This window comes from Podarcis gaigeae (genome assembly GCF_964106915.1).
Source record: "Podarcis gaigeae genome assembly, chromosome: 12".
NCBI lineage: Eukaryota > Metazoa > Chordata > Lepidosauria > Squamata > Lacertidae > Podarcis > Podarcis gaigeae.
Genome location: NC_139688.1, coordinates 33,127,017 through 33,152,703, shown reverse-complemented (window position 1 = coordinate 33,152,703; position 25,687 = coordinate 33,127,017). Strand labels below are relative to the sequence as shown.

The 25,687-nt window shown below is 44.6% G+C and overlaps 1 protein-coding gene across 3 annotated transcripts in view; it reads left to right on the top strand.

Annotated features, from left to right (window-relative positions):
- The window catches only part of AGR3 (anterior gradient 3, protein disulphide isomerase family member), a 44,379-nt gene extending 35,333 nt beyond the window's left edge, over positions 1-9,046 (top strand). For 2 of the 3 annotated variants that reach the window (XM_083705433.1, XM_083705434.1), the window contains exons 2-8: positions 382-517; positions 1,268-1,331; positions 2,829-2,881; positions 3,802-3,878; positions 3,987-4,050; positions 5,599-5,682; positions 7,502-9,046. In XM_083705433.1, coding sequence (XP_083561559.1) covers positions 415-517; positions 1,268-1,331; positions 2,829-2,881; positions 3,802-3,878; positions 3,987-4,050; positions 5,599-5,682; positions 7,502-7,551 — 495 coding nt within the window. In that variant the 5' untranslated portion in view covers positions 382-414 and the 3' untranslated portion in view covers positions 7,552-9,046. Of the gene's footprint in view, positions 1-381; positions 518-1,267; positions 1,332-2,828; positions 2,882-3,289; positions 3,526-3,801; positions 3,879-3,986; positions 4,051-5,598; positions 5,683-7,501 lie in introns of those variants that run through there. The other variant, XM_083705435.1, reaches the window with a different exon arrangement.
- The last annotated feature ends 16,641 nt before the right edge of the window (positions 9,047-25,687 follow it).

Here is a 25,687-nt window from a genome sequence, read left to right as displayed (position 1 = left end):
GGGTTGTATTAAATTACTACTATTTTAAAATGCAAAATTAACCTTCGATAATTCAAACATTTCCCTACAAAATGAGATTTTTGAATATCAGACAAGTATACATTTCCTGGTCACCATCTGCTCATAAGAATCAGAGGGATTGTTCTTAGTGATATTGTGTTAATGGGCAAAAAATAAAATGAACCTGAAATCACTATTAATCATTCAGCGTAATCTGCCTCTCTTTTTTCATTAATACGAGGGTTAGGTTTCAGTAGTTCGTTAAAGGAAATTCGTATCTCTTTCTTAGAATAAAAAAAGTATCTTATCAGAACACATACAAGCACAGCTTCTCAGGAAGATACCAGCTTAAAACATTGACTTTCTCTTCCATTTATCAAGGTCTATCTTGAAGAGGGTTGAAAGAAGACAAAGATGCACTCAGCGCTGGGCTTATCTTTCATGCTAATTGCTGTTTCCTCCAATTTTGCAATGGCAATCAAAAAGGAAAAAAGAGTTCCCCAGACACTCTCCAGAGGTACTGTAGTGTCACTCTCTTCTTGGATCCCTGCACAATCTGATTACTTTTTAAAGTTCATTCAAAACAAGTAGGTGTTTAACGAGCTATGGAAATTTTTAAAGATAAATAAATTATTATTATTTAAAGAACCACTGGATCAGGAAGGTGGTTTGAAAGATGAACACCATTGCTTGCTGGTTCTAGCCTGAAAGCATCACTTAATCCAGACTCTAACCTAAATAATGATGATGATGATGATGATGTATTACTCATACCCCACCCCATCTGGCTGGGTTTCCCCAGCCACTCTGGGCAGCTCCCAACAGAATATAAAAACATGATAAAACATCAAACATTAAAAACTTCCCAAAACAGGGCTCCCTTCAGATGTTTTCTAAAAGTCAGGTAGTTGTTTATTTCCTTGACATCTGGTGGGAGGGTGTTTCACAGGGCAGGCGCCACCACCGAGAAGGCCCTAGAAGAATGTGCCGTCTCCTTGAATATGGTGGTGGGTTGGTTTTTCAAATGGTGTGAAAACACTGTCTCACATGCTCTCACCTTAATATATGTGTGCCTGGTATGTGCCAAAAATGTCATGAGGAAAGTGGTGCCTAATAACAGACAGGATAACGTACAAACTACTGATCAGCCTCTATAAAAAGACGGAAAGGGTGGACATTTGCAATTTTCATTGTTGGCTTAGGTTACTTTGAAAAATATATTGGATGACTGAATGGACAGTGATCTACATTGAATCTGTTGTTCCAGGATGGGGAGATGATATAACTTGGGTACAAACGTATGAAGAAGGGCTCTACCAGGCAAAACAAAGGTAAGATCCCATCCCTGAAGCTGTTTGGGAGAAGGAAGTTTGCTCTAACAAAACATCCCTTCTAGGCTGACAGTGTAAGAATTATGCATATACAGTGGTACCTCGGGTTAAGTACTTAATTCATTCCGGAGGTCCGTACTTAACCTGAAACTGTTCTTACCCTGAAGCACCACTTTAGCTAATCGGGCCTTCCGTTGCCGCCGCACCGTCGGAGCACTATTTCTGTTCTCATCCTGAAACAAAGTTCTTAACCCGTGGTACTATTTCTGGGTTAGCAGAGTCTGTAACCTGAAGCCTCTGTAACTCCATGTACCACTGTATCTCCGACACCTCAAGGATGGGGAAGCAGTTTCCATTCAATGGAAGCTGATTCTCCCTCCCAGTGCTGCACTTTGAAGCAGCCGCATGCAGCTCCTTTCAGTTTCCAAAAGCAGCAGCAAGGGAAAACTTGCTCAGTGTGGCTCCTTTCCATTTCCATCTGGGGTGGAAAGGAGCAGCGTGGGGAGACTTGCAAAGCTTAGGGCTGGCAACACCCTTGGAGCTGTGCTTCCCAAGCTTGGGAACCCCGCACAAGGGATTTTGGCAGGTGGGCGGGATAATCCACCTGTCAATCGTGCGGCATCATGATGACATCGTGTGAATGACAGATGGGTTGCCCCGCCCATGTTTCAAAGTTGGCCCATGGGGTGGGGTCACAGTCAAAAAGGCTCCCCACCCTTGCTGTTAGGTGTGGTGCCATTAGTAAAATTCCCCCCAGTGATCTAATGGATCTTATAGGTTGATAGAGGAGTAAGTAATCTTTCACATAATTTATTTCCAAATTGTTATGGGCTTTATGTATGAGGTAGAAGTCTTGAGATGAAATATGGAAGGTGGTATTGTTGGCTATTTGCAGATTAGTTGCGCTGTAGAGAGCTTGCTGGGGACACCTTACATTACAAGGAACGCAAAATAACTTTAGCTAGGTTTTAATAACAATAACGAAAACTCCTTTACACGAAATATATCAATAAGCATGACCCATCCCCCAGGGTACTGAGAGAGCTAGGTGCTGCTCTTTATATACTATGCCCAATTGCTGACACAGCTTAATTAACACAACTTAGCAGTACCTGCTATACTGTTTCACAGCTGTAAAACTAGATCATGTTATTTGCTCTGGCCCTTAAAGACATCTTGTGGAACAATAATGAACCTTCAGATTTAAAGAGACCATTCAACAGATATCAGACATTCAAATATGGCTCTTATAGTTGCTCTGCAGGTTTCATGTTTCACCAGCGCCTGTCAGGGAGGGGAATTCTACTATGGGACGGCGTAAACAAACGTACACTGCTTACTTTTCTTGTCCCTTTGCAGAGGATTTCTCTGAGCCTGTTCAATGTACTTTGTAATCGTTACTTAATTCATTGCCACACCATTTGCCCATCATCCCATTTATGATAGAAAAATGTATCTGCATTTAACCTAATATGTTTTTTTCTCTCCTTGGAAAAGTAATAAGCCACTGATGGTCATTCACCATTTGGAAGATTGCCCGTATTGTCAAGGTAAATCATGCATGTTTGATTTGAAGCAACAATTTCTTGTATCTCTCTGCAAACATAAATGATTCTACTGTGTGATGCACTTCAGGTGGCTGCTTGCATATTCCCTGCAAAATAGAAACAGGATACACATTTGACTCTAATTTAAGGTTACCAGATTTTTTTCAATGAATCCGGGGACATTTTTCAACTTCACTAGGAATGATAGGATTTTGCATTGGGACTGATTTGTAAATCAGAGGACTGTCCCCAGGAAACGGGGACATCTAGTAACCTTACTCTAATTCAAATACAAATACAATGTCCCTTACCTTGGTGGGAAAGTCTTTGACTGGGGTGCCTGTTGTGTCTTCTGTTGTGAAGAGGAAGACGGGGTCATGGAAGATATGACCACAATGGATGGTTCTATTTTGTATTGCTCTATGTTGTAGTCTCGTTGTAGAGCAACAACATGCAGAGTTCAGTGGAGCTGGGAGGCCAGCCAACCAGAAGAGTCTCTGAGGTGTACTTGCCTGGAGGTCAGGCAAGTCAGCAACCCAAGTCAGGTCCAGTCCAAGGATTGGGCAAACAGCAATCTATGTGGTCAGATGGTCCAGGGGTCAGGGAATCTGATGATCATGGGGTCAAGACAAGCAGGAAGCAGCAAGGTAGGGCCAGGAGCTACAAGAGTTGTTGCCAGCATCTGACTGCTGCTGTAATCTCTGCTTGAGAAGGCCGAAGCCAGCTGGTTCTCATTAGTGCCTTCTTCTCCTCTGTGTCCTTGAAGGCTGATCAGCTGCAAGTGGAGTGACTCTGCCTTCTCCCCCTTCAGACTGCTGTTCAGCAGAGTCCAAGACACACTAATAAAGAGGAATGCTTGCCTACTTTCTTTGCATTTGTTGTATTTCGCACTTGGAATGACGATCTTCCTTTGCTCTCTCCAGCACTGAAGAAGGTTTTCGTGGACAATCAAGAAATTCAAGAGATGTGCCAGAATAACTTCATCATGCTTAATCTGATGGTGCGCACATATAATGCACAGATTAAACTTATTGTTTGTAGTTACAATGCTTGATTTAGTGCTAAAGGTTAAGATGGTATGCATTCTTTTCTTTTTCCCCCCTGCCAGCATGAAACAACAGACAAGAACATGTCACCTGATGGACAATATGTGCCTCGAATCATGTTTGTAGGTATGTGTTGGATGTGACTATGACCCTAAAATGTAACCTCATCTCAATGAAGCATGAGGTTTTCCAGCAGCTGATTGACACTGCAGGAGAGTCCAGGGGTGGTGAAGGGAAGGTGAAAGTCACCTGCTCCTAGCAGTAATGTAAACTTAAAATAAATACATGCCTAACATTGCAGCAGCAGATCTCTACAAAACATTGCAAAGGTGGTCAACTACAGAATGCACATTTAACACAACAAAGTTAACAAAAAAAAAAGATTATCTGAAAGATTTCAAAAGAAAACAAAACTAAAGGGATACAAAATACTCATCTAAAAGAGCATAATTAACAAGAGAATACAGTAGTATCATAAGCATAGTACATATCTGCTGTTGTTGCTGCCACTCTTGCCAATGTTGGTTTGTTTAATTAATAATAATAATAATAATAATAATAATAATAATAATAATAATAATATATTTATTTATTTATTTATACCCCGCCCATCTGACTGGGTTTTCCCCAACCACTCTGGGCAGCTCCCAATAGACTATTAATAATAATAATTAAAACATCAATAAAACATCAAACACTAAAAACTTCCCTAAACAGGGCTGCCTTCAGAAATCTTCTAAAAGTCATATAGTTGTTTATTTCCTTGACATCTCATGGGAGGGCATTCCACAGGGCAGGCACCACCACAGAGAAGGCCCCCTGCAATGAACAGGGTGGTGATACAATGACTACTGCAATCAACACAAGATAATATCACCAAGGCACCTATCTGTAAACAAACACTAAACATCCATAAAAATGGCAAAGGTAGTTTCTTTCCCAAATAAGTTTTATCTTAAACAATAGCAAACACAGAGTCCATTTGTGACATACCAGTGGTTCAGTGCTCGGACGTTGTTCTGGTAACCCGATGTTTCATCACTAAAGAGCTTAGTCATCGAGCTTTGTAGTAAATAATATACAAGAGAAGACAGTATGTAAATGACTTGAAGCAGGTAAATCTGTCCCCATCTGCATGTTGCCATTGGGAAGAGCATAGAAAGAGGATACTGTCCTTCAATTTGTTAAACCTCCTGATGGTTTGTGGCAGGTGGCAGCGGTGGAAGCTCAGGCTCAATGACCTGGGTCTTCAACTAAGAGACAGCCAAGATAGATTCCTACCCACATCCCAACCGTCCATCACTGTTGTGCAATGGGTTGGTTCACACTTAATACTAATCTATTGTTTGGTGCTATAGGAACAAGTTCTTACACACATGCTCTCTCATCCCTCTGCTTCCGTCTCCTTCAAGTGCTGTACTAATTAATTAGTAATGTCCAGGTGTTCAGAAAGCCATAGTTTGCCATTACATCCAAACCAGCAAACTATGGTTTGTCCTTGCCCTGAGAACCATAACCGGAATCAGACTCTAGACTGAGCCATATTAAAATTAATTTCATTACAGACTACTGAGTAACAGCCTACAAAAATCTTAATTCCTAGCTCTTAGCATGAAATTAGAGTATGATGCTGTTATATCAGGGATGACTACAATATTTTGTTTGCTTTTCCAGATCCTTCTCTCACGGTAAGGGCTGATATCACTGGAAGATACTCTAATCGACTCTATACTTATGAGCCTCAAGACCTGCCAGTCTGTGAGTTGATCCCTCAAAACAAGCTTATGTTTGTGCTGTCCATACAGGGAGTGCTCAGGTGAACCCCTCCAGGAGATTACAAAATACCCAGAGTGAGAAGCAGGTCTGCACTTTCTGCTTACTGCTGTGCCAAAAAATTACCTCCTGCACTTTAAAAACAACTAAAAAACAACAACCCTCTATTAATTAATGAGAAAAGAAATGGCTTTCAAAAATTATCAAAGTGGGAAGAAAATGTTACAGAAACTCTCACAGGTTGGGTGCAGGATTTTTTGTCTTGCTCGCCTTACTTTTGAAGAAACCAAGGGGTGTTTATGTGTGAAATATACTCGGAGTCGAGAGTGGATTTCATGCTCTTTATTCAGCTCATAGTGGTGAAGAGGAATGGAAGTTCCCCCAGAATGTCTGCTTTATATACATTATTTACACAGTGGGCCCCACGTGATTGGCTAATTCCAGGATTTTCCTGTAGGCCAATCAGGTTGCGGATTCACTTCCACCTGGAGCTGGATTGGGTGGCTCCTGTGGACCAATCAGACTGCTGCATTCTGAATCCTATTGTTGTAGGACCAACAATGAGGTTCCTTTTTTCACCTTACATATCATCCCAGCAGTGGTCTGCACTCTGCAGCCTTCCTGGACATGTGCATTTCCATTAAAGCAAGAAATTCTAGAATTTTGAGGACAGCTGACAGCACAGCACTAATGTCTGTATGCTTTACTGGCCCCATCCCCTGATGTCTGCATGTGCAGCATTCAAAGGGGAGCTTTCATATACTTACACGCACAGGTTGCCGTTTCAGATGTGCTGAGCATATGGACATTGGCCAGGGGAGCAGTGCACTGCTATCCTTGTGCTGGTGGCATATATATACAGTAGAACCTCTACTTATGACCGCCTCTACTTGGGCCCGATCAAGCTGCGACCACGGCAAAACTGGAAGTAAATGCTGGGTTTGCAGCGATTCGCACATGTGCAGAAGCGGCTTCTGCCATTTGCGCACGTGCAGAAGAGGCTGACACTGTCTGCACATGCTCAGAAGCGTGCCGCCACTGAATGCACCTGCGCACAATGGCGCTTCTACCAGCGACCCAGATCAACTTACGGATGGACCTCCGGAACTGATTATGTCCGTAAGTAGAGGTTCCACTGTATATATATTTGAACTGCTAGGTTGGCAGAAGCTGGGACAGAGCAACAGGAGCTCACCCCATCAAGCGGATTCAAAGCCCTGACCTTCCGATCAGAGAGAGAGGGTTTTTTCAAGAAAAATAGGCGCCTGTATGCACCATGCCTCCACCATCCCCTCTGCCTCCGTCGCTTGTCCCCTCCACCCACTCAATCCCTCCCCCTGCACCTTGGCCGCTGCCACTTCCCACAGCTACAGACATGGCCTCCCGGAGCCACACAGTTGCTAAAGCGCCTTCCAAGGAAAGTTCCTGACGATTGTGAAAAGGTCGCGCCACCCTTTTATGGTTGTGGTTCAGACAAGATCCGGATATGGGGAGCCAAGCACATTTCTCCCCTTCCCCGCACTGGCCCCTTCTGGGAACAGGGAGAACAAACAGAGGTCTGTTGGGCCCAGGCGGAGATTAATTGGTATGTGGCTGTACTGCACCTGCACCTGCACTTGACTGGATGGAGCTCAAAGCATTTCTGGGCTCTTTTGTTTTGCTCTCCATGTGCAAGAAGATCCCAGCTGTTGCTTCCAAAGGTCAGTGGGGTGGGGAAAACAGCAGGATTTTTGGTAGTTCCTTTTCTCTATTTTTAACCGTGATCATCATTCACGTCACTATCTTTTTCTCTCCTTTTTTTCAGTAATAGAGAACATGAAGAAAGCATTGCGTCTTGTTCAGACTGAACTATAAGCGCAGCGGTGAGATCATCGCACCCCAGGGAGGCAATGTGAATCAAGAAGTGTCTATATGACCCATCTCTCTTTTCGCTCTCTGGAATTTTATTCCCAACCTGCCGCTATCCCATTCCAGGCCTATCTTGCCTCTTCCAAGGGTGGTAGTAGTAGTAGTAGTAGTCTTCAGTATCATGCCACTTTAAATAGTCATGGCTTCTCCCAAAGAATCCTGGGAAATGTAGTCTGTTAAGGGTGCTGAGAGTTGCTATTCCCCCTACAAAGCTATAGTTCTCAGAGTGGCTTAACAGTCTATCCCCCTTTCCGCAGAATTCTAGGAATCTTAGCTCTCTGAGGGGGATAGGTGGCCTCCTAACAACACCCAGCAAATTTAATCAACTACAGTTCCCAGGATTCTTTGGGGGAAGCCATGACTGTTCAAAGGGGCATCAAGATGCTTTGAAAGTATGGAGCAGTTGTGGCCATGGATGCAGTATCAAACCTCAGTTAGTGAGAATGAAGGCACAGTTTTACCTCAGGATCCTTCCCTTCCTGTAACTTCATATCACAATACTCCCCTCCCACAGAGTCTCATTCCACAGTTTGAGAATCTGCAGTTGGAGGAAAGCATACATAGCAATGCTTATATTTGTGAAAATAAGATACAAAGTATGTTAGGATGGGGGAAACTGCTTTGCAGAAATGTGTATAGTAGGGGAAATTATGCACAAGAATGCATCTGTTTGGATCAATTAGCATGAAAATGCTGGTGAATTTTATATACATGGAAATGTGGAGAACTGAATTTAAGATTACAGAAGATCAGAGAAATGGAAATTGACAGATTCACCCATCCTGAAAGCCACTAGCTGGCAATTTCATACAATGCCCATGCAAACATATTAGCATAAATGTATAACTATACACTGGAAGCTCCCATAGTTTTCAACCTAGGGTGCAAAATGCTCTGTTTTAGTGCATCCCAACCATACAAGATGCACAGATGAGCATCAGTCCATGCTGGATTATTAGAAACTAGTGCAAACCAGTGCAGGTTCTGCAATCTAAATAGCTAGGAGCTGCTTCTAGCATAGGCGTGCTGGAGATGAAAAGGTATTTCTCTTTTCCAGTGATGCTTCTCGTATTCCTGGTTACCTAGATGAGAATCTACTGCTGCATTTCGTATGTCCATTAATTTACAGTAGTTAGCTCCCAGTCTTTATAATGCTGTGTAGAAATAGGCTTTTGTGCAGAGTTATCTTGAAGATTTCATTGCAATCTGCATTTGCTAAGATAGTGTGAATGAGCGGAAGATCAATTTCATACAACGCAGTCCTAGGAAAGTTTATTCAGAAATCATTTCCACTGATTTCAGTGGGGTTGACTTCTTAATAGGTGGCTTAAGAGCACAACCTTAGTTGTTCTGCAAAGGAATTGGTTGTGTTATCTGCACAAATTACTCCAAATTATTTGAATTTTCTATGGAACCCCCCCCCCCCAAATAAAATAATAAACTGCTAACGAATCCTTCAGACCTCTCTTCGGTGTTGTTGGTTTGTTTAATAATTTCTGCCTCTTGTTTCCAACTATAGTTCAAAGCACCCTTCATCAAATCTGAAACTGCAAAGCTTGGGGGTGTGGCAGGCAAGGGAGGGGGCACTGGGCAGGCTGTGACCCACCTGAAAGTGACCCAAGGCTGTTTGAGAAACACTGGCACAGAGGATGTGCAGTCCCCATCAGTGCCACAGGTGGGCACTGTACTCACATGGAGGTTTCTCCAAGCAGAAATCACTGGGAAAGAAACAACTTCTCTGCTCCAGACCTTTTAAGCACAACTATTCTACTTGTTAAACCACATTCCCACTCGGAAGCCCTTCCATCTACTCTTATTCAGTAACATCTAAATCCTTTTCTCCGCTTCCGCACCACCACCTAGTTGTTCTGTGACCAAGTGGCCATTCTAAACCTCTCCGTTCAGCCTCAAGCACCAACAGTGACTGCATCCATCTAAAACAGACGATGGGGCTCTTATGAAGGAGTCTTCTCAATTCTGCATTCTGAAGCAGACAGCGGGAGCCAGAGAAACAAGAGTAAGGAAAGAAGCAGACATGTCAACAGCACAGGTCATTGTGATATAATGGGGAAAGGCAACATCTCCTGAGACGTAAACAAGACAGGCAGGGCACCTACTCAGAGGGTGCTTAAGCAGCAGTGCGTTTCTTTGGAGATTCTCATCTTCCTAGAATAGATGCAACAAATCAATGTTTTTCTTCTTTTTCAAACTGCATCCACACAGAGCAGCCGTCTCAATCACTCATCACTTTGGCTCATTGCACCCACTGCCCCTTTGTCCTATGATGTGGGAAGAGAGTTCCTATTGTTCTTTGATCACATTTAAAGTTTGTCCCTTGTAGACTGACTTGATGGCACTTCTACCCTCTTGTGGAATTTCTGTAGAATAAGAATTAGAATTATCAACTGAAGCTTGGAACAAAAGGTGGGTTGACTATGGAATCCTCTTGTTCTCTTCTGTGCCTCCGTTCTGCTCTGCCCCATAACCAGTAGTCAGGATCCCACAGCCACTCATTGGCCTGTTTTATTGAGGGGGGGGCACACATCTCTTCCAATTATATTTTTTTCTAAAGTGTTTTTGTACTTTTGCGAAACTTCTTCCATGCCTGTTAAACATTGATGGTGCTATTTTGCGTATAATTTTATTAAGTTTTCTGTTTTACTGTTTAAAATGCGCATTTTACATCCTTAAGATATCAATGACTTCCCTTCTTCTCTTTCCATGGTTCATTTTACATATCATAAATCCCTGCATATTTTACAAAAACTATACCATTCAGTATTCCAGTATTGCATCCATCAAAACTTGTTTACATTGTTGAATTTATCTTAATACTGCCAGTGTTTTCTTGATGGTGCTGTTTTGGCTCGCGCCCTGAATATTAGGAATGGAGGTAACAGGGGGACTTGTTGCAACAAAATGCAGCAACGTTGAACATTCCTAATCATAGAACCACAGAACTGTAGAGTTGGAAGAGACCACGATGATCATCTAGTCCAATCCAGGAATTTTTTGCCCGATGTGGTGCTCAAACCCACAACCTTGAGATTAAGAATCTCCTGCTCTACCAGTTCAGCTGCCCTATTCAGAGTTCCAGCCAACCACCCATGTCCTCTTTCAAGAGCCTCTCTTTCATTTTCCCTTCCTCCTGGTTTCCCATTCGCCCATCCAACAATCAGCTGGGCATGCTTACAGCATGCATAGCACCCTCAACAAACTACAGTTCCCAGGATTCTCCATGACTGTTGAAATAGTATAAGAGTGCTGTTAATGTGCAGTGCAGTTGTGACCTAAAGGAAACACATAGTCCTAAAGACTCTTTTTCTGTGCATTCTAAAAATGCACGTGGAGTCTCCAGCAGTACAATAGGCTGCCTGCTTCAGTAGACAGGTTCCTTCTATGAGTTGTAAGGTAATAGGAATGGCAATGGGGGCGGGGAGGGCAGAGTTTGCACGCTAGTCCCTGTTCCACCCACCACATGCTTCCTTTACACTTTCTCTGTAACTCCTGCAGAGAGCTGTTGTAAATGCCTACAAAAGGACATGCCCCTCCACTGTGCCGAGTTTTCCTTCCACGACACAGCTAAGAACTTGTTTCAGACTGAAAATGATGTGTGCAGAACGGGGTGTGGGATAAGGCTTGATACGATTCCCAAGCAAATTTGCGCGCACCACATTCTTTCCTCCTCTTATCGGCAGCCTGTAATCTGAACAGGAAGCAAACAAACTCCTCCAGCTTCAGAACTGCACACGGACAGGGATGCAGAGAGTCGAAAACTGACGGAACAGGTCCTTAGCCTGTATCCGTCTCCTACCAGGTGGGTGGTGGCTCCCCTCAGCAGATGGCAGGTCCATAAATATATGGGGCTGAACATTTCACTCTGTACAAATATTTGCTGTTGGCTGTAACAAAAGAGGGAGAAAATGTTTGCCATGGAGACCAAAGGCTTTGGAACACCTCAGCATTTAGGTGACAGAAAAAGCATGAACTGGATGAATGAGCTCTGGGGCTGATTTACGTTTCATTGTTTTACGTGTTACACCTCCTTGTAAGCTGCTAAAAAGAGCCTGTGAAGAGGAAAATTCCAAATGCTGATGTGTCTTAACCTGAGGACCAGTCAGATCCAGAAACACAGCTCTCCTTTATTTGGTTGTAGCAAGTCGCTGTGTTCCTTCAGACATAAATCCTGAACTCTAACTCTGACTGCCTACATACAATACAATTAAAGCACATTTCTCCCCTCTCCCCTCTCCCCAAGAAGCCTGAGGAATCTAGTTTACTCCTCAGAGAGCTACAATTCCTAGCACTCTTAAGTTCCCAGGATTCTTGAGATGAGGGCTTTAACTGTATGGTGTGTACGCCATCTCTATTTAAAATCCTTCAAGCCCAATCCTAGCTCTGTTTACTTGGTGGGGGTAGTTGGGTTGCCCCCCACCCCCGTGTAAATAGGACTTTAGCCTGAGACAATTGTTATTACAGCAGGTGACTTAGGGATTCTGAAAGTTGCTTTTCTCCAAGGAGGTTCAGGGGGAGATGAAATTTCTATCCCACATGATTACATAAATATCTGTAATTCCCAGGTAATTCCACTTTAGATATCATGCTATGTTTATCTATTTATAGGTCAGGGCTCAAAGAGTTATGTTATTGTCAGAGCTGCCTCTAGGTCCCAGCTCACAGAGGACCAACGCTAGGCTGTCGTAATGTACAAAAGTCTTTATTGAAGTTCAGTTTCCATTTCAAAGCCGCAGCGCGCAGCCCTACGTCTTAAACCCTAGATCGGCGAAGTCCCGTCTGAGTCTCCTCCCCTTTGACACCAGTTTAAGATCCTAGCCCTGCTCCACCTTTTCCGCTGCTCTCTCCTCCTCTGGGTCCTCCTGCCCGCTGGGGCATTGCCCTTTCTGGACTCTTCCGACGCTGAGTCGCTTAGCTCCTCCCCCTCCCTCCGGCGGGCTTTAGGACCCGGTTCCCAATCCTCATTCTCTGCTGTCCCGCGCTCCTGTACATTTGAACTTGCCTCTCGCGCCAACCCAGTGACCTTTCTCCTAACCGTTACACTACTTCTGTCACTGCTTCCCTCTTCCGGGATACTGGCCGGATCTGACCTCCCCTCCGTTGTCCGACTCTCCGATGGAGGCGTGGTCAGCTCTGCCTCGTCTTCTCTCCCTGGTGGGGAATGCACTGGCCCCGATACTTGGGACTCTTCCCCCCCACTATGCTCTGGTGGGGAAGCTGGTCCTGATCTCCAACTGCTGCTCTGGGAGTCCCCGCTGGCCCCTTGTTTCTGGAGTGTCCCCCTTGGGACCCCCCTTGCCCTGGCCACCGGCGCCCCCTTCTGTGAATCTTCCGATCCACTGTCATCTTCTCCTACGCTCCCCTCGGATTCCTCTCCCTCGCTCTCCATTTCCTCCCCCTCCTGTGCCTCTGCTCCTGAGCCCCTGACAGTTATGTTTGCCCCTGAGCATTTGGAAATGCCCAATGGGATCTGTAATGATGATGATGATAATAATAATAATAATAATTATTATTATTATTATTTTGCAGATCAGAGACACATGCACACCCACAGAGTCACATATTGCAAACTGCTTCGGTAAATTTCCTTCAAAAGAGGTTTGCCAACAGCATGGAGAGTTCATTTTCAAGAAACACAAGCCCACATTCCCTTTGAGCCAGCCCAGCCAGTTGTACAGCTGTTTGAATCCTGCCATAGGACTATTTGCAAGGGGGCATATGTCCTACATTATAGAGGACAGTCCTCTGTTTGAGAGGGCTGTCTGTGATTGGTTGAAAGAAAGGAGAGCAGAGGCCTTGAAGCTGTCCGTCAACCCTTACCACCCAGTAAGCACACAAGTCTCTTGGTCCCTAATATGGTGAGATGCATTGCATTTCTATTTAAATCACAGTAATTATTTCCAAATTTTCACATACCAGATTTATGTAAATCCTCTTCTCTTTTTTTGGAGATACATAAGTGGCCTTCCTAAGTATTGCAACGGTAGGTTCATAAGCCTGTTTAGGAATGGGGAAATCTGTATTTTACTGCATTTTAAAACTTTGAGGCCCAGTACACTACCAGCTTAAAACAAGTGGCTTTCTTTTAGGAAAACTACAAGTGGAGCCTCACCCAGACCCTGCAGGTGAGTACAGACGGGAAGCCTGGTGAGTGATGCCCTTGCTTCTGGTGGTAGTGAGAAGCATAGATGGACTGAAAAGCTCTTTGTCCATCCTCAGCAGTAAGGCAAGCAAGGCAGGAGGGGAGATGGGGACACAAAGAGAGGTGGCCGACAGGGTCAGCAGACTGGTGAGAGGCTCCAGCCAGGTTCTGCTGCTCCACTTGACAGCAATATACCGTAGGTCTGTAAAGGGACTCTGAATCTCCTCGACCTTATGCAAAACGTCCAGGCTTGCAAACGTATTCCAGACTTGGAAGCGGATTTTTTCTTCTTCAAGAAGATAACTCCAGAGTGAGCTCTAACTTGTGATTTATTTGGTGGTGGTGGTGGTTGTTATTATTATTATTTATGTACCACCCTATACAGGGATGCGGGTGGCACTGTGGGTTAAACCACAGAGCTTAGGACTTGCCGATCAGAAGGTCAGCGGTTCGAATCCCCATGACGGGGTGAGCTCCCGTTGCTCGGTCCCTGCTCCTGCCAACCTAGCAGTTCGAAAGCACGTCAAAGTGCAAGTAGATAAATAGGGACTGCTCTGGTTCTGGTTCGCCAGAAGTGGCTTAGTCATGCTGGGCACGTGACCCGGAAGCTGTACGCCGGCTCCCTCAGCCAATAAAGTGAGATGAGCGCCACAACCCCAGAGTCAGCCACGACTGGACCTAATGGTCAGGGGTCCCTTTACCTTTACCTTTACCACCCTATACCCGGAGGTCTCAGGGTGGTTCACAGAACAAAATCAAAATGTAGATTAGATTTCCGGAAGAGACTTTTGCAGTGTGTGAAAGCTCAAATATAAGGCGGAAATTAACTGGAAACACCAGGGAAGTGGAGTAAATGGCAGCCTTACAGTGCTTCCTATTAGAATGAAGAATGAGAACCAATCTTCTCTTGGTCTGAGAATGGTATGTTCTAGGGCAGTGTTTCCCAACCTTGTGCCTCCAGATGTTTTTGGCCTACAACTCCCATCATCCCTAGCTAGCAAGACCAGTGGTCAGGGATGATGGGAGTTGTAGGCCAAAAACATCTGGAGGCACAAGGTTGGGAAACACTGTTCTAGGGGCTTCATTTCTCACGCCTCTTCTAGGTAAATCCAATATAATGGCTAATTAAACTCCTTTCTTTTCCAGCAAGGCTTGACTGTAACTGCTGTTTGTGTTTCCTTTCCCTAACTCAAGGCTGCTTTTCTTTTCTTAAGGTGTAGTTTGTGTTGTGCCCCCCTTTTTTTAGTATTTTATTGATATGTGGGCTGTGGGTTTTTTTGGGGGGAAGTTTATTGTTTTACTGGCACTTATTTTATTTTATTTATAAATGCATCGGCCCTAGTCAATTTCATTTTGGAGGTGAAAATCCGGGGACTAGTGTGCATAAAGCTAATTCAACAAAAGGAAATCTCCAGGATGTGTGCTCCTCTAAGAATGAATCAGCAAGCGGGCTGAGTGCATAAATGACCTCACAGCATGCTCTACCAAAGCATGAAAATACAAAGGCATTATCATCACCATTGCAAAATAAAGAATTCACATAGGTGCAAACTGGGGGCAATTGCATGCTACAAAAGTCCTTGAGACAAGTAACGGCCCCCTTATAACTCAATGAAGAAGCCAAGCCTGCTCCAAAGGATGGGGGGGGGGGGACCCAGAACATGGGGACGAGAGGGGGGGAGTCTCATTGCATAAAGGAAGCCATCCTGTTTATGCAAGATGCCACTTAAGTACAATCCATGGTTTGCAGGGTTGTGCTGGGGGAATGTGAACCACACTTCGCTTTTCCTGTGCCTATAAAGCTCTGGTGCAATAAGTTTTCTACTTTTTGTGTGTGTCAGGCAGCACAGGAACCAACCCCCACAGCAGGATGAGACAAGGAAAAGTTCTTACCGTCTGCTTTTTATTCAACGTTTACAGAGAGAGGCTTGGGAATGCAGCCTCTTGGAATAATGATGTTGCCCCAAGTGGCGCTTCACCCCCTTTTCTCCCACTTCTTCATTCATCACCTTCTCCCATATGGGTGGCACTGAGGGCCCTTTGCTTCTGAGCACTTTGCTCTCCTACTTTCAACGCTCGCCGGGTTCTGGGAGAGGGAGGAATCTGGAATGCTTTCTAGCGACACTGTTTCCGTCAGCTGTTGCCCTCCTGTTGCTTCTTCTTCCTCCTCCTCCTCTCCCATTATTTCCCAGCTTTCCCCCTCATCTTCCTCTGAGCTGTGACCTCCCTCAAACCCCTGTTGCAATTTTGAACTGCCTTCCTCTTCTCTGGAAGGGTCAGGGTGGGGATGCGGGTCTCCACCATTGCTCCTCTCCCCAGTCCCTGACACTGTGCTTTCTAGGCAGAGGTCCAAGTGGTTTTCCTTCCTCCCTCTGGCGGTCATTTGAGGAAGGGTATGGAGTGGTGGCGCCCTAGATGCCCAGACTGGCTGCAAACATACGCTATGGCAATTTCCCTCAATAATTTTGCATTCCTGTATTGGCAGCAAAGAGCAGTAGCACATTTGGAGGAACATAGGAATGTGCCTTAAACCATGCCCTCAAATCATTTGCCCATTGAGCTCAATACTGCCTACACGGGCTGGCAGCAGCTCTCCAAGGTTTCAGACAGGACTCCCAGGAATACCTGGAGATGCCGGGAATTAAACCCAGAACCTTCTGGAAGCACAGCAGATGCTCCACACGGAGCTACAGTCCTTTCCAAAAATCTGTTTATCTAATTGTTGTGGTTTCAAACTGTTGAATTTTAAGCTGAATTTAAGTCAGTGGCTTGTCATGCCCTGAGGGTGGGGGGAACGACCTGTGAAAATGGTTAGATTTGATTAGCTTAGTCCTGTCAACTTTCATTTTTAGAATTAAATTGCAAATTGAGTGTGCTTAAGAATGCACAACACCTCGCCCTCTGAGATCTTGAGCTCATTTGTCAAACCAGTCTTACTGCAGTTTTAACCTACATTGCCAGACCATTCTTGATGTTGCCTTTTTAAAAGTTTTTTTATCTCTTCTGGTACTGCTTGGAAAAAGAGCAAGGCACCATCAAGGCGCACAATAAATGCTTTCTAAATCTCCATGAGCAACAGATGAAGAATATGGAGACTCTGAGGAAGAATATGGTCAGTTGCTCAACTTGCAGATCCACAATTTAACCCACTAATGCATAAGGCTGGCCCTACCATTGGACAGTTGTCATAGGTTGTGGATGCTGGGTGTGTGTGGGGCGCGGGTAATAGTCCTGGCTCTCTTTGATGGATGAAGAACTTGAGCTTACAGCACCAGTTCTGCCCAAGTCTTTAATTTTCAGATTAGATCAGTACATAAAGCATATCCCAGGTTACAAGAATGCGCAGCTATGTGAGAGGTTAAATGCATGGATAAGCATAAGCTAAGATGTTGATCCAGCAAGCAACACACACTCCCTGCACCTTCCTTTTGAAGAGTGGGGCAGGCACACCTTTAGCACGAGAAGCGGCTGAAGTCCTGAGAATGGGTGAGCCATTGAGCAAATCTTCAGGTGGACTGGGCTTGTGCTGGTGCTGGCATCTCCATGGTGAGAGATAATATCTGGATCAGCATCACACTTTCTGCTAGCCACTTCCTGGTGGTGATGGGGGAGGAAGAAGGATAAAATTCTCTGTTAGCCCACTTGGATCATCACCGGGGTCCAGGTCTCTATTGCTCAAGCCCCTGGGCCCTTTTGTTCACGTCTATGACCACATAAAAGAAAGAAAGTGATAGGGTCCTTTCCCACGATCAGAAAACCTCTTGTGTCCCAGAATCAATGACCTGCAACGCACTGTGACATTTCCTGGAGTTTTCCAGCACCTATCCTCTAAGCTCCTCCCATTCCTCCTCTGACAATGCCCTCCACAGCGCCTCCTAGCGATTCAGGTCAGGAGCAGCAGCAGCCTTCTAGCTGAGCCGCACAGCCATTCCCTTCTGTTCTGTACCTCAAAGGGCAGACAGGTGTCTGCCTGCAGGTTCAGCTGGGGACACTGTCTCATCTACTGTGTTTAAAAGTCAGGTGTCAGTCCAGGTCGCATCCAGACTCTCAGCTTTTTTGCAGGAGGGAATTACAGCAGGTTGCAGCATATAATGCTGCTTTCTCGCGCTGCAGCGTATCCATGGAGTCAGAACAGGTGCTTTTAGAAACCTCAGCCACTTGCTGTTTATCACACGGCAGCCTAACCGAGGTCATTGTCTGCAGTCAATAGAGATTCCAAATGTATGAGTATTCAGAGCCACCCTGCACAGGAGGAAATGCTCTCGGTTCCTTCGCCTATGAAAATTGAGTGCAGATACCATGCCAAATGAGATGATGGTGCCCAAGAGTGAAAATGATGAATATTTTCAGACAAATATTCATTTATTTGCAAATGTTACACCCCACCCTTCAATACTGCCATTTAGAGGACGGCAAATATAGACAACTTCAAGGGACGTAATTCAAGTCTTCTAAAACACTATTTGTGGCCTCCAAATCTGGATCAGGCCAATATGCAGCACAGTTCTAAATCTCATTCAGTTTAGCAGGAAGGCCATGATGTTGTTGCGTAACAACAAGTGGCTCAAGTGAGGATTCAATCTCAATACAGAATTGTAGAGTTGGGAGGGACCACAAGGATCATCAACTCCAACCCCTGCAATGCGGGAATCTTTCACTCAAGGTGGGGCTAGAACTCACAACCCAGAGATTAAGAGTCTTATGCTCTCTACCAGCTAAACTATCCCAGCTGCCTAATTGAGCAGATCGCCTTGGGTGATTTCCCCATAATTTCATGTGAATCACCTAGGTTGTATAAAGAAATAAATAAAAAACAGATTTTTGTTATGGCTCTTCTTACTGGAAGAAAATAACTGGAAGTCAGATTGTCCCACGAGAGCACCCCCACCGCTCCACTGACCAGTGGGGTGTAGTGGTTAAGAGTGGTAGACTCATAATCTGGTGAACCGGGTTCATGTCTCCGCTCCTCCACATGCAGCTGCTGGGTGACCTTCGGCCAGTCACACTTCTTTGAAGTCTCTCAGCCCCACTCACCTCACAGAGTGTTTGTTGTGGGGGGATGAAGGGAAAGGAGAATGTTAGCCGCTTTGAGACTCCTTCGGGTAGTGATAAAGCGGGATATCAAATCCAAACTCTTCTCTTCTTCTCTTCTTCAGGGTGCACCAAGCACGACTTGCCCAGAAGGAAAGGATTGCAGCTTAAAAGCTCTTTTTGCACTAGGCTTGTTTGGGGCTTCCAGCTTTCTTTCGCCTTCAGTTATTCCCTTTGCTAGTCTTCAGCTGCGTATATTTGAAATAACGTATGTTAAATGTGCATCCTATGCAGGTTTTAAAGGACGCGGGTAGCACTGTGGTCTAAACCACTGAGCCTATTGGGCTTGCCAATCAGAAGGTTGGCAGTTCGAATCCCCATGATGATGTGAGATCCTGTTGCTCTGTCCCAGCACCTGCCAACCTAGCAGTCCGAAAGCATACCAGTGCAAGTAGATAAATAGGTACCGCTGCTATGGGAAGGTAAATGGCTTTTCCGGGCACTCTGGTTTCCATCACGGTGTCCTGTTGCATCAGAAGTGGTTTATTCATGCTGGCCACATGACCCGGAAAACTGTCTGTGGGGAAACACCAGCTCCCTCTGCCTGAAAGTGAGATAAGTGCCACAACCCCATAGTTGCCTTTGACTGGACTTAACCATCCAGGGGTCCTTTGCCTTTACCTATGCAGGTTTACTGTACATGAATGCATCCATGTGAGAGATTTATGGACTTCTCTTCATCACTTGATCCTAGGATGGTTTACAATAATAAAATAAAATGCATAAAACTGTAAAACCAACAATAAACAGCCATAACTCGCAAATCCCAGAGCAGCAGTACACAGAGCAACTCTTGAGGAATAATCTCATGTGATCTGCAACATGGCGGAAGCATTCTGTTATTTTTCTTCAGGGGCATCCCTGGTCCTTGCTGATTTCATATTAAAAAAGCGGTTTCTGGGTAAATAGAGCAGCAAAGTATTTCTATTCCAAGTTCTTATATGCAGACTAATCAGCAACCACCCTGCTCTGAGAGGGCTTTGAAACAGTAACGAACTGGTTTGCTATCGCTTAATGAAATATTTGCAAGCTGAACTAAGCATGCTTAGCACTTGTTGTTATCTGACTCCCCTTGTCCAGCTTCCAATACTACACACTAAAGATGGCAAAGATACAACATTGATTTCACCATAGTTGAAACATCAGACGGGCTACAGAAATAAGTACAATTCTGCCAATCAGTTTTGTAAGCAAGCAATAAGCAGGAACTGAGTGCAACAAAGTTCCTGGAAACTTGCACCAGGATCTTGTTCGTATGCCCACACCATTGTCCATGACATTTTTCAGGGTTATATATTTTTCCCACTAATTTAATAAGTTTTTCTGCCTTGTGGATGTGGAAAAGGAAGTAAAAGTTGTTCTCAGAGATCAGGATACCTAACAAAATGATGGTGTCTATCTTTATAAGCACACCATACACTTAAAGCACAATGATACCACTTGAAACAATCATGACTTTCCCCAGAGAATCCTGGGAAATGTAGTCTGTTAAGAGCGCTGAGAATTGTTAGGAGACCCTTATTCCCCTCACAGAGCTACAATTCCCAAGGTGGTTTCACAGTCCATCCCTCTTTACAGGGAGCTCTGGTAGTGCTAAACCTTGCCAACATGGTCATCCCCATCCCCATCCCTTTGCTCACCAACTCTGCCTACTCACTCACCAAAAAATCCTCACCAAAATCCCAACTACACCTTGGTTACCCTCCATCCACCTTCAGACTTCACCAACCCCCTCACAGCTTGCAAAAAAACCCCACCCTAGATCTTGTAAAACAGACACACACACACACACACAAACAGACAAACAAACAAACAAACAAACAAACACACACACACACACACACACACACACACACACACTATACTCCACAAACCCCTTAGACCTTCCCTTTCTACCCCATGCCACCACTGCAGCCAAGCAAGATGAAGAGTCAACCTGGCAGAAGGAGTTCCACAGGAAGAAGGCCAGACAAGACCCTGGGTCTGCTGCCATCTTATCCAGGCTGACTATCCCAAGAGGTGTCAGCAGTGGCAGTGGATAACCAGGCTGAATAGACAGCACTTTAAGCTGCCTTCCTTCTTCCTGAGCTGTCAGACCCTCCAAGTGTCCCTATTTTCCAGGGACGTTTGTGATTTAGAGAAGCTGGTTTCTGATCTGATCCCAGTATGCCCCAGTTTTCCGTAGGATGTCCCTATTTACATTGGAGAAATGTTGGAGGGTATGGTGTTATGCAACCCCCCGAGCCATCTGAAGGCAATCCTGTATAGCAGCCTTTCTCAACCTGTGGGTCCCCAGATGTTGTTGAACTACAACTCCCATCACCCCAGCTAGCAAGGCCAGAGCTCAGGGATGATGGGAGTTGTAGTCCAACATCATCTGGGGACCCACAGGTTGAGAACCACTGCTATATAGGGAAGGTTTTTTTAAAAAAAAGTTTAATGTTTTGTTATGTTTTTATATATGTTGGAAGCTGCCCAGAGTGGCTGGGGCAACCCAGTAAGATGTGCGGGGTATAAATAGTAAAATTATCAATAGGAATGGGACATCCCTATTTTCATTGGAGAAATGTTGGAGGGTATGCGTTGCCAGACCCACTCTTCATCCTAATCAGTGCCAGCAGAAGCAGCAGATTCCCAGACTGACAAGAATGGGAAAGGGTAGCCAGCAGCAGTGCCAACTGGCCTAGAGATCTGGGTACTGGGGTCAGTGGCCTGACATAACAGACCTGGGGCTCGGGGCCACTTTCAAAGATCAGTAATCCTGAAAAGAAGTACAGGCTAACATAGACTATGCATTAAAAACACACTTATGCCTTTCTAAGAGTCAGCAATCACTCTTCACAGTCTCCTGTGAAGGGAATAGGGGTCTTCTAAGAACTCTCAGCACCTTTAAACTACAGTTCCTATTATTCAGGGAGGGGACACTAAGGTAGAACGGTGCTTTAAATGTATGGTGCAGATGAGGCCCAAGCCTCAAAAATCCTCAGGTAGAAATAACATTCTGTCAAGCCTTGGAGTGATGACTAGGCCTTAATACCTTAACAAAGCACTGTGGTTGTTTGTTTTCCGGGATGGGACACTCAGCAAGGCTAGTGCAGTGTCATAGCTCAGCCCAGCAGGATTTGCCCTAGAAGTTAGGTACACATCATCCAATGACATTTCCGGTCTGGGTGAAGCAGACTTGACACATTCTTGCATGTTTCTAGAAACCCGCAGTGAAGTCCAAGAAACCCGCAGTGAAGTCCAAGCGCTCCCTAGAGCTTTTTCTGTTGTGGCACAGGCCAGTATTTGCATTTGCAATGGCGAATGTTGCATTGAAAGGAAGGAAGAAGTCGATGCAGTCCTTAGATGACCTCTGATTCTGAACATAAGGAGTAAAGAACAACACAAAAATGTTGCACAGACCCAAGGAATACCTCAGTTTCTTCCACACTATAGCACAGAAGCCATTTTCACATTCACTGAATGCATGGAAGGGAGAGCTTAGGGTCACACTCATTGACACTGCTCAACTCAAACCAAAGACTCAAGCTGATTGTGCTTAAGAATTTTTTTTGGGGGGGGGAGTTTAAGTACATAGTGCCCCTAAAGGAGGATTTATATTTAAATGTGTTCACTTCACTAAACATGTATCTGAGCAACTTGGAGGATCCATCTTTTTCTGCATGTAGTGCCATCCTACTTATCTTTTTCCATCACCCCACCCTATCTTAAGCTAGCGGCTGCCAGTTCTTAAAGAATGAGCAGCTGTTGCATTTATGAGTCAAGGAAGAAGCAAGGAAAGAAGAATGCATCCAGCGAAGCAAGGTGAACACCCTTTTTTACCTGGATAATGATGACTGGACTTTGTAGCCTGTTACAGTCTCCACCTTAGGAAACATGTTTGCTATGGCATGAGAGACGGTGAGATCTGCAGCTGGGCCTTAAGTCCACGTGTCTTTACAATTTTTTGGTACAGCACACCAACCAGGAAAAGATTATGTGGACATTACTGATTCTAATCAATTAATGCCCATAAGGCAATTGTAACTACAAAGAGTCTTATGCGATGCGTTAAAGACTGGTTAAAGACTGGTTATGGCATAAGCTTTTGTGAACAAGAACTGGCATACTGCCCTAAGTATGTGCATTTTTAGTATTAATCAATATTCCCTGGAAGGCTTACAAACAAAGGGTAAAATACAATGCAGTCGTACCTTGGTTTTCAAACAGCTTAGTTCATGAACAACTTGGAACTTGAATGTCGCAAACCCAGAAGTAGCTGTTCCGATCTGCGAACTTTGCCCAGAAGCCAAATGTCCGGCATGGCTTCCGCAGCTTCCGAACGTTTCAAAAGTTGAACGGACTTCCGGAACGCATTCTGTTCAGAAACCAAGGTACAACTGTATAGGATGAATAAAATCATCAACAACAAAACAATAAAAGGCAGCAAAAAAAGTATGTCAATTATAGCAGAGATAGCATGAAACAGCTAAGAAATGGTGGTGGTGGTTGTCGCAGAAAACTACTGTGACTGCCCTTTCCATTTAGCAGACTCTGGACCCCACTGTTTACAAAATTTGCTTCCCCACCCATACACTTCTGTAGCCTTCTGTATACATCCACCAAGGATAAATGCCTCATTCATTTCACAAAGTGGGAACACTGGGCACTGCCTCCCACTGAGTCAGACCATTGGTCCATTTAGCACAATAATGTCTACACTGGCTGGCAGTAACTCTCCAGGGCTTCGCAGAGGGGCTATTCCCAGTCTTGTTTGGCAATGCCAAGAATTCAATCAGGAAGCATTTGCATTAGAAACAGGTGCTCTATTGCTGTGTAAATGCCCCTTCCCCATAGTTAGCAAAACTCATGAGAAGAGAAGACCCCCTGGAAAAGACCCTGATGCTGGGAAAGATTGAGGGCACAAGGAGAAGGGGATGACAGAGGACGAGATGGTTGGACAGTGTTCTCAAAGCTACCAACATGAGTTTGACCAAACTGCAGGAGGCAGTGGAAGGCAGGAGTGCCTGGCGTGCTATGGTCCATGGGGTCACAAAGAGTCGGACATGACTAAACGACTAAACAACAACAACAAACCAATGACTGCATGCTTGTAGCAGGCAGTATGGCTCATTTTAGTCCATGGAAACATACGCTACAATTATTATGTTGATCTTGAAGGGGCCACAAAATGTGTGTGTGTGTGTGTGTGTGTGTGTGTGTGTGTGTGTCTGTGTGTTACAGAGGGTTTACCTGCACTATCAGGCTTTTATTACTGTGATATCAAAACCTGTACAGATTTTGTTTTTTGTTCCTTTTTTGTACAGGTATTTCACAAAGATTATTTCAAACATCAATTAAACATGGTAGTTACATGTGGATCGGGGGAGGGACTATAAACGATGGAGTCAAATGCCTGTGAAATGTATAGAGCACAGTTCTACAACAATTAAACTTTGGCTGGATTTTCACAGACTATGCCTTTTGCATTTTACAGGCATTTTACCCACTGGCGGAGGAAGACAAGTGCGGGGGGAGTGCACCGCCCCCGGCAGCGCGATCCCCAGGGTGCCATCGCGTCCCACTCTGGGACATGCGCCAGCCCCCCCTCCTGCTCTCCGCCCCCCGGTGCTGGAGCATGAAGCTCCGCCACTGATTTTACCCCACAGTTTATAATGTTTTTCCCTACAGCTGCATCTGCTGATGATAACACTTCTTGCATCTAGTGAAGTGGCCTCTAATCCACAAAATCTTATGCCATTATATATTCATACGTCTTTAAGGTGTCATAAAACTCTGTCATTTTTTACATCAGGAGAACACTGGTAGCTGTTAAGGCTTAATGAGGGCAGCAAATATCTGGAACAATCTGTGCCAAACTTGGTGTTGTCAGGTGATGCTTTAACAGCTCTCGTGGCTTCCTCTTCCCTTTCTAGCACAATTCAAGGTGCTGGGTATTGATCTAGAAAGCTTTAAAATGGCTTGGGCTTTACTATTTTTGAGAGTGCATTACGCTCTCTGTTCAATTACAGCCTTGAGAGATGGCAACTCAGAACGGGGTCACTTGCAGTTCTCTGTTCCGTCTCCAATCTTCCTGCTCTTAGAAGCTTCCCCACAATCAGAAAACCTAGTAATGTAGAAGCCCTGATCCACAGAAGGACGGTCAATTAGTTTATTTGAGCCCACCTTGCTAAGAATCTCCCTTCTATGGGAGAATTCGAATGATTTCTGTATAAATTAGTAACCAAAAATATCATAAGAAGGATACAAAAAGATGTTGGAAATTATAAGACAATACTCACAGTAAAGGTAAAGGTAAAGGGATCCCTGACAATTAAGTCCAGTCGCGAACGACTCTGGGATTGCGGCGCTCATCTTACTTTAAAGGTCAAGGGAGCTGGAGTTTGTCCACTTCCACAGACAGTTTTTCTGGGTCATGTGGCCAGCATGACTGAGCTGCTTCTGGCGAAACCAAAGCAGCGCATGGAAACGCCATTTACATTCCCACCAGAGTGGTACCACTGCGTGCTTTCGAACTGCTAGGTTGGCAGGAGCTGGGACTGAACAACAGGAGCTCACCCCGTACATTATACTAACAGTATAATGTAATAATTATTACTACAACTGGAAAATAGAATCAGCACACACATTGGGGGCGGGTGTGATAGGAAGTCTTATGTAACTGAGTAAGAATGTTTGGTGAAATGAATTGTTAAGGAATGAAGTAATTTTTACTTGTATTTTTTGTTATACCATTCATAAGAATGTTTTGTTATCTACTAAATTCAATAAAACTTTATATATATATAAAAGAATCTCCCTCCAGACCTTCCTACTCAATGCAGTCCCTGG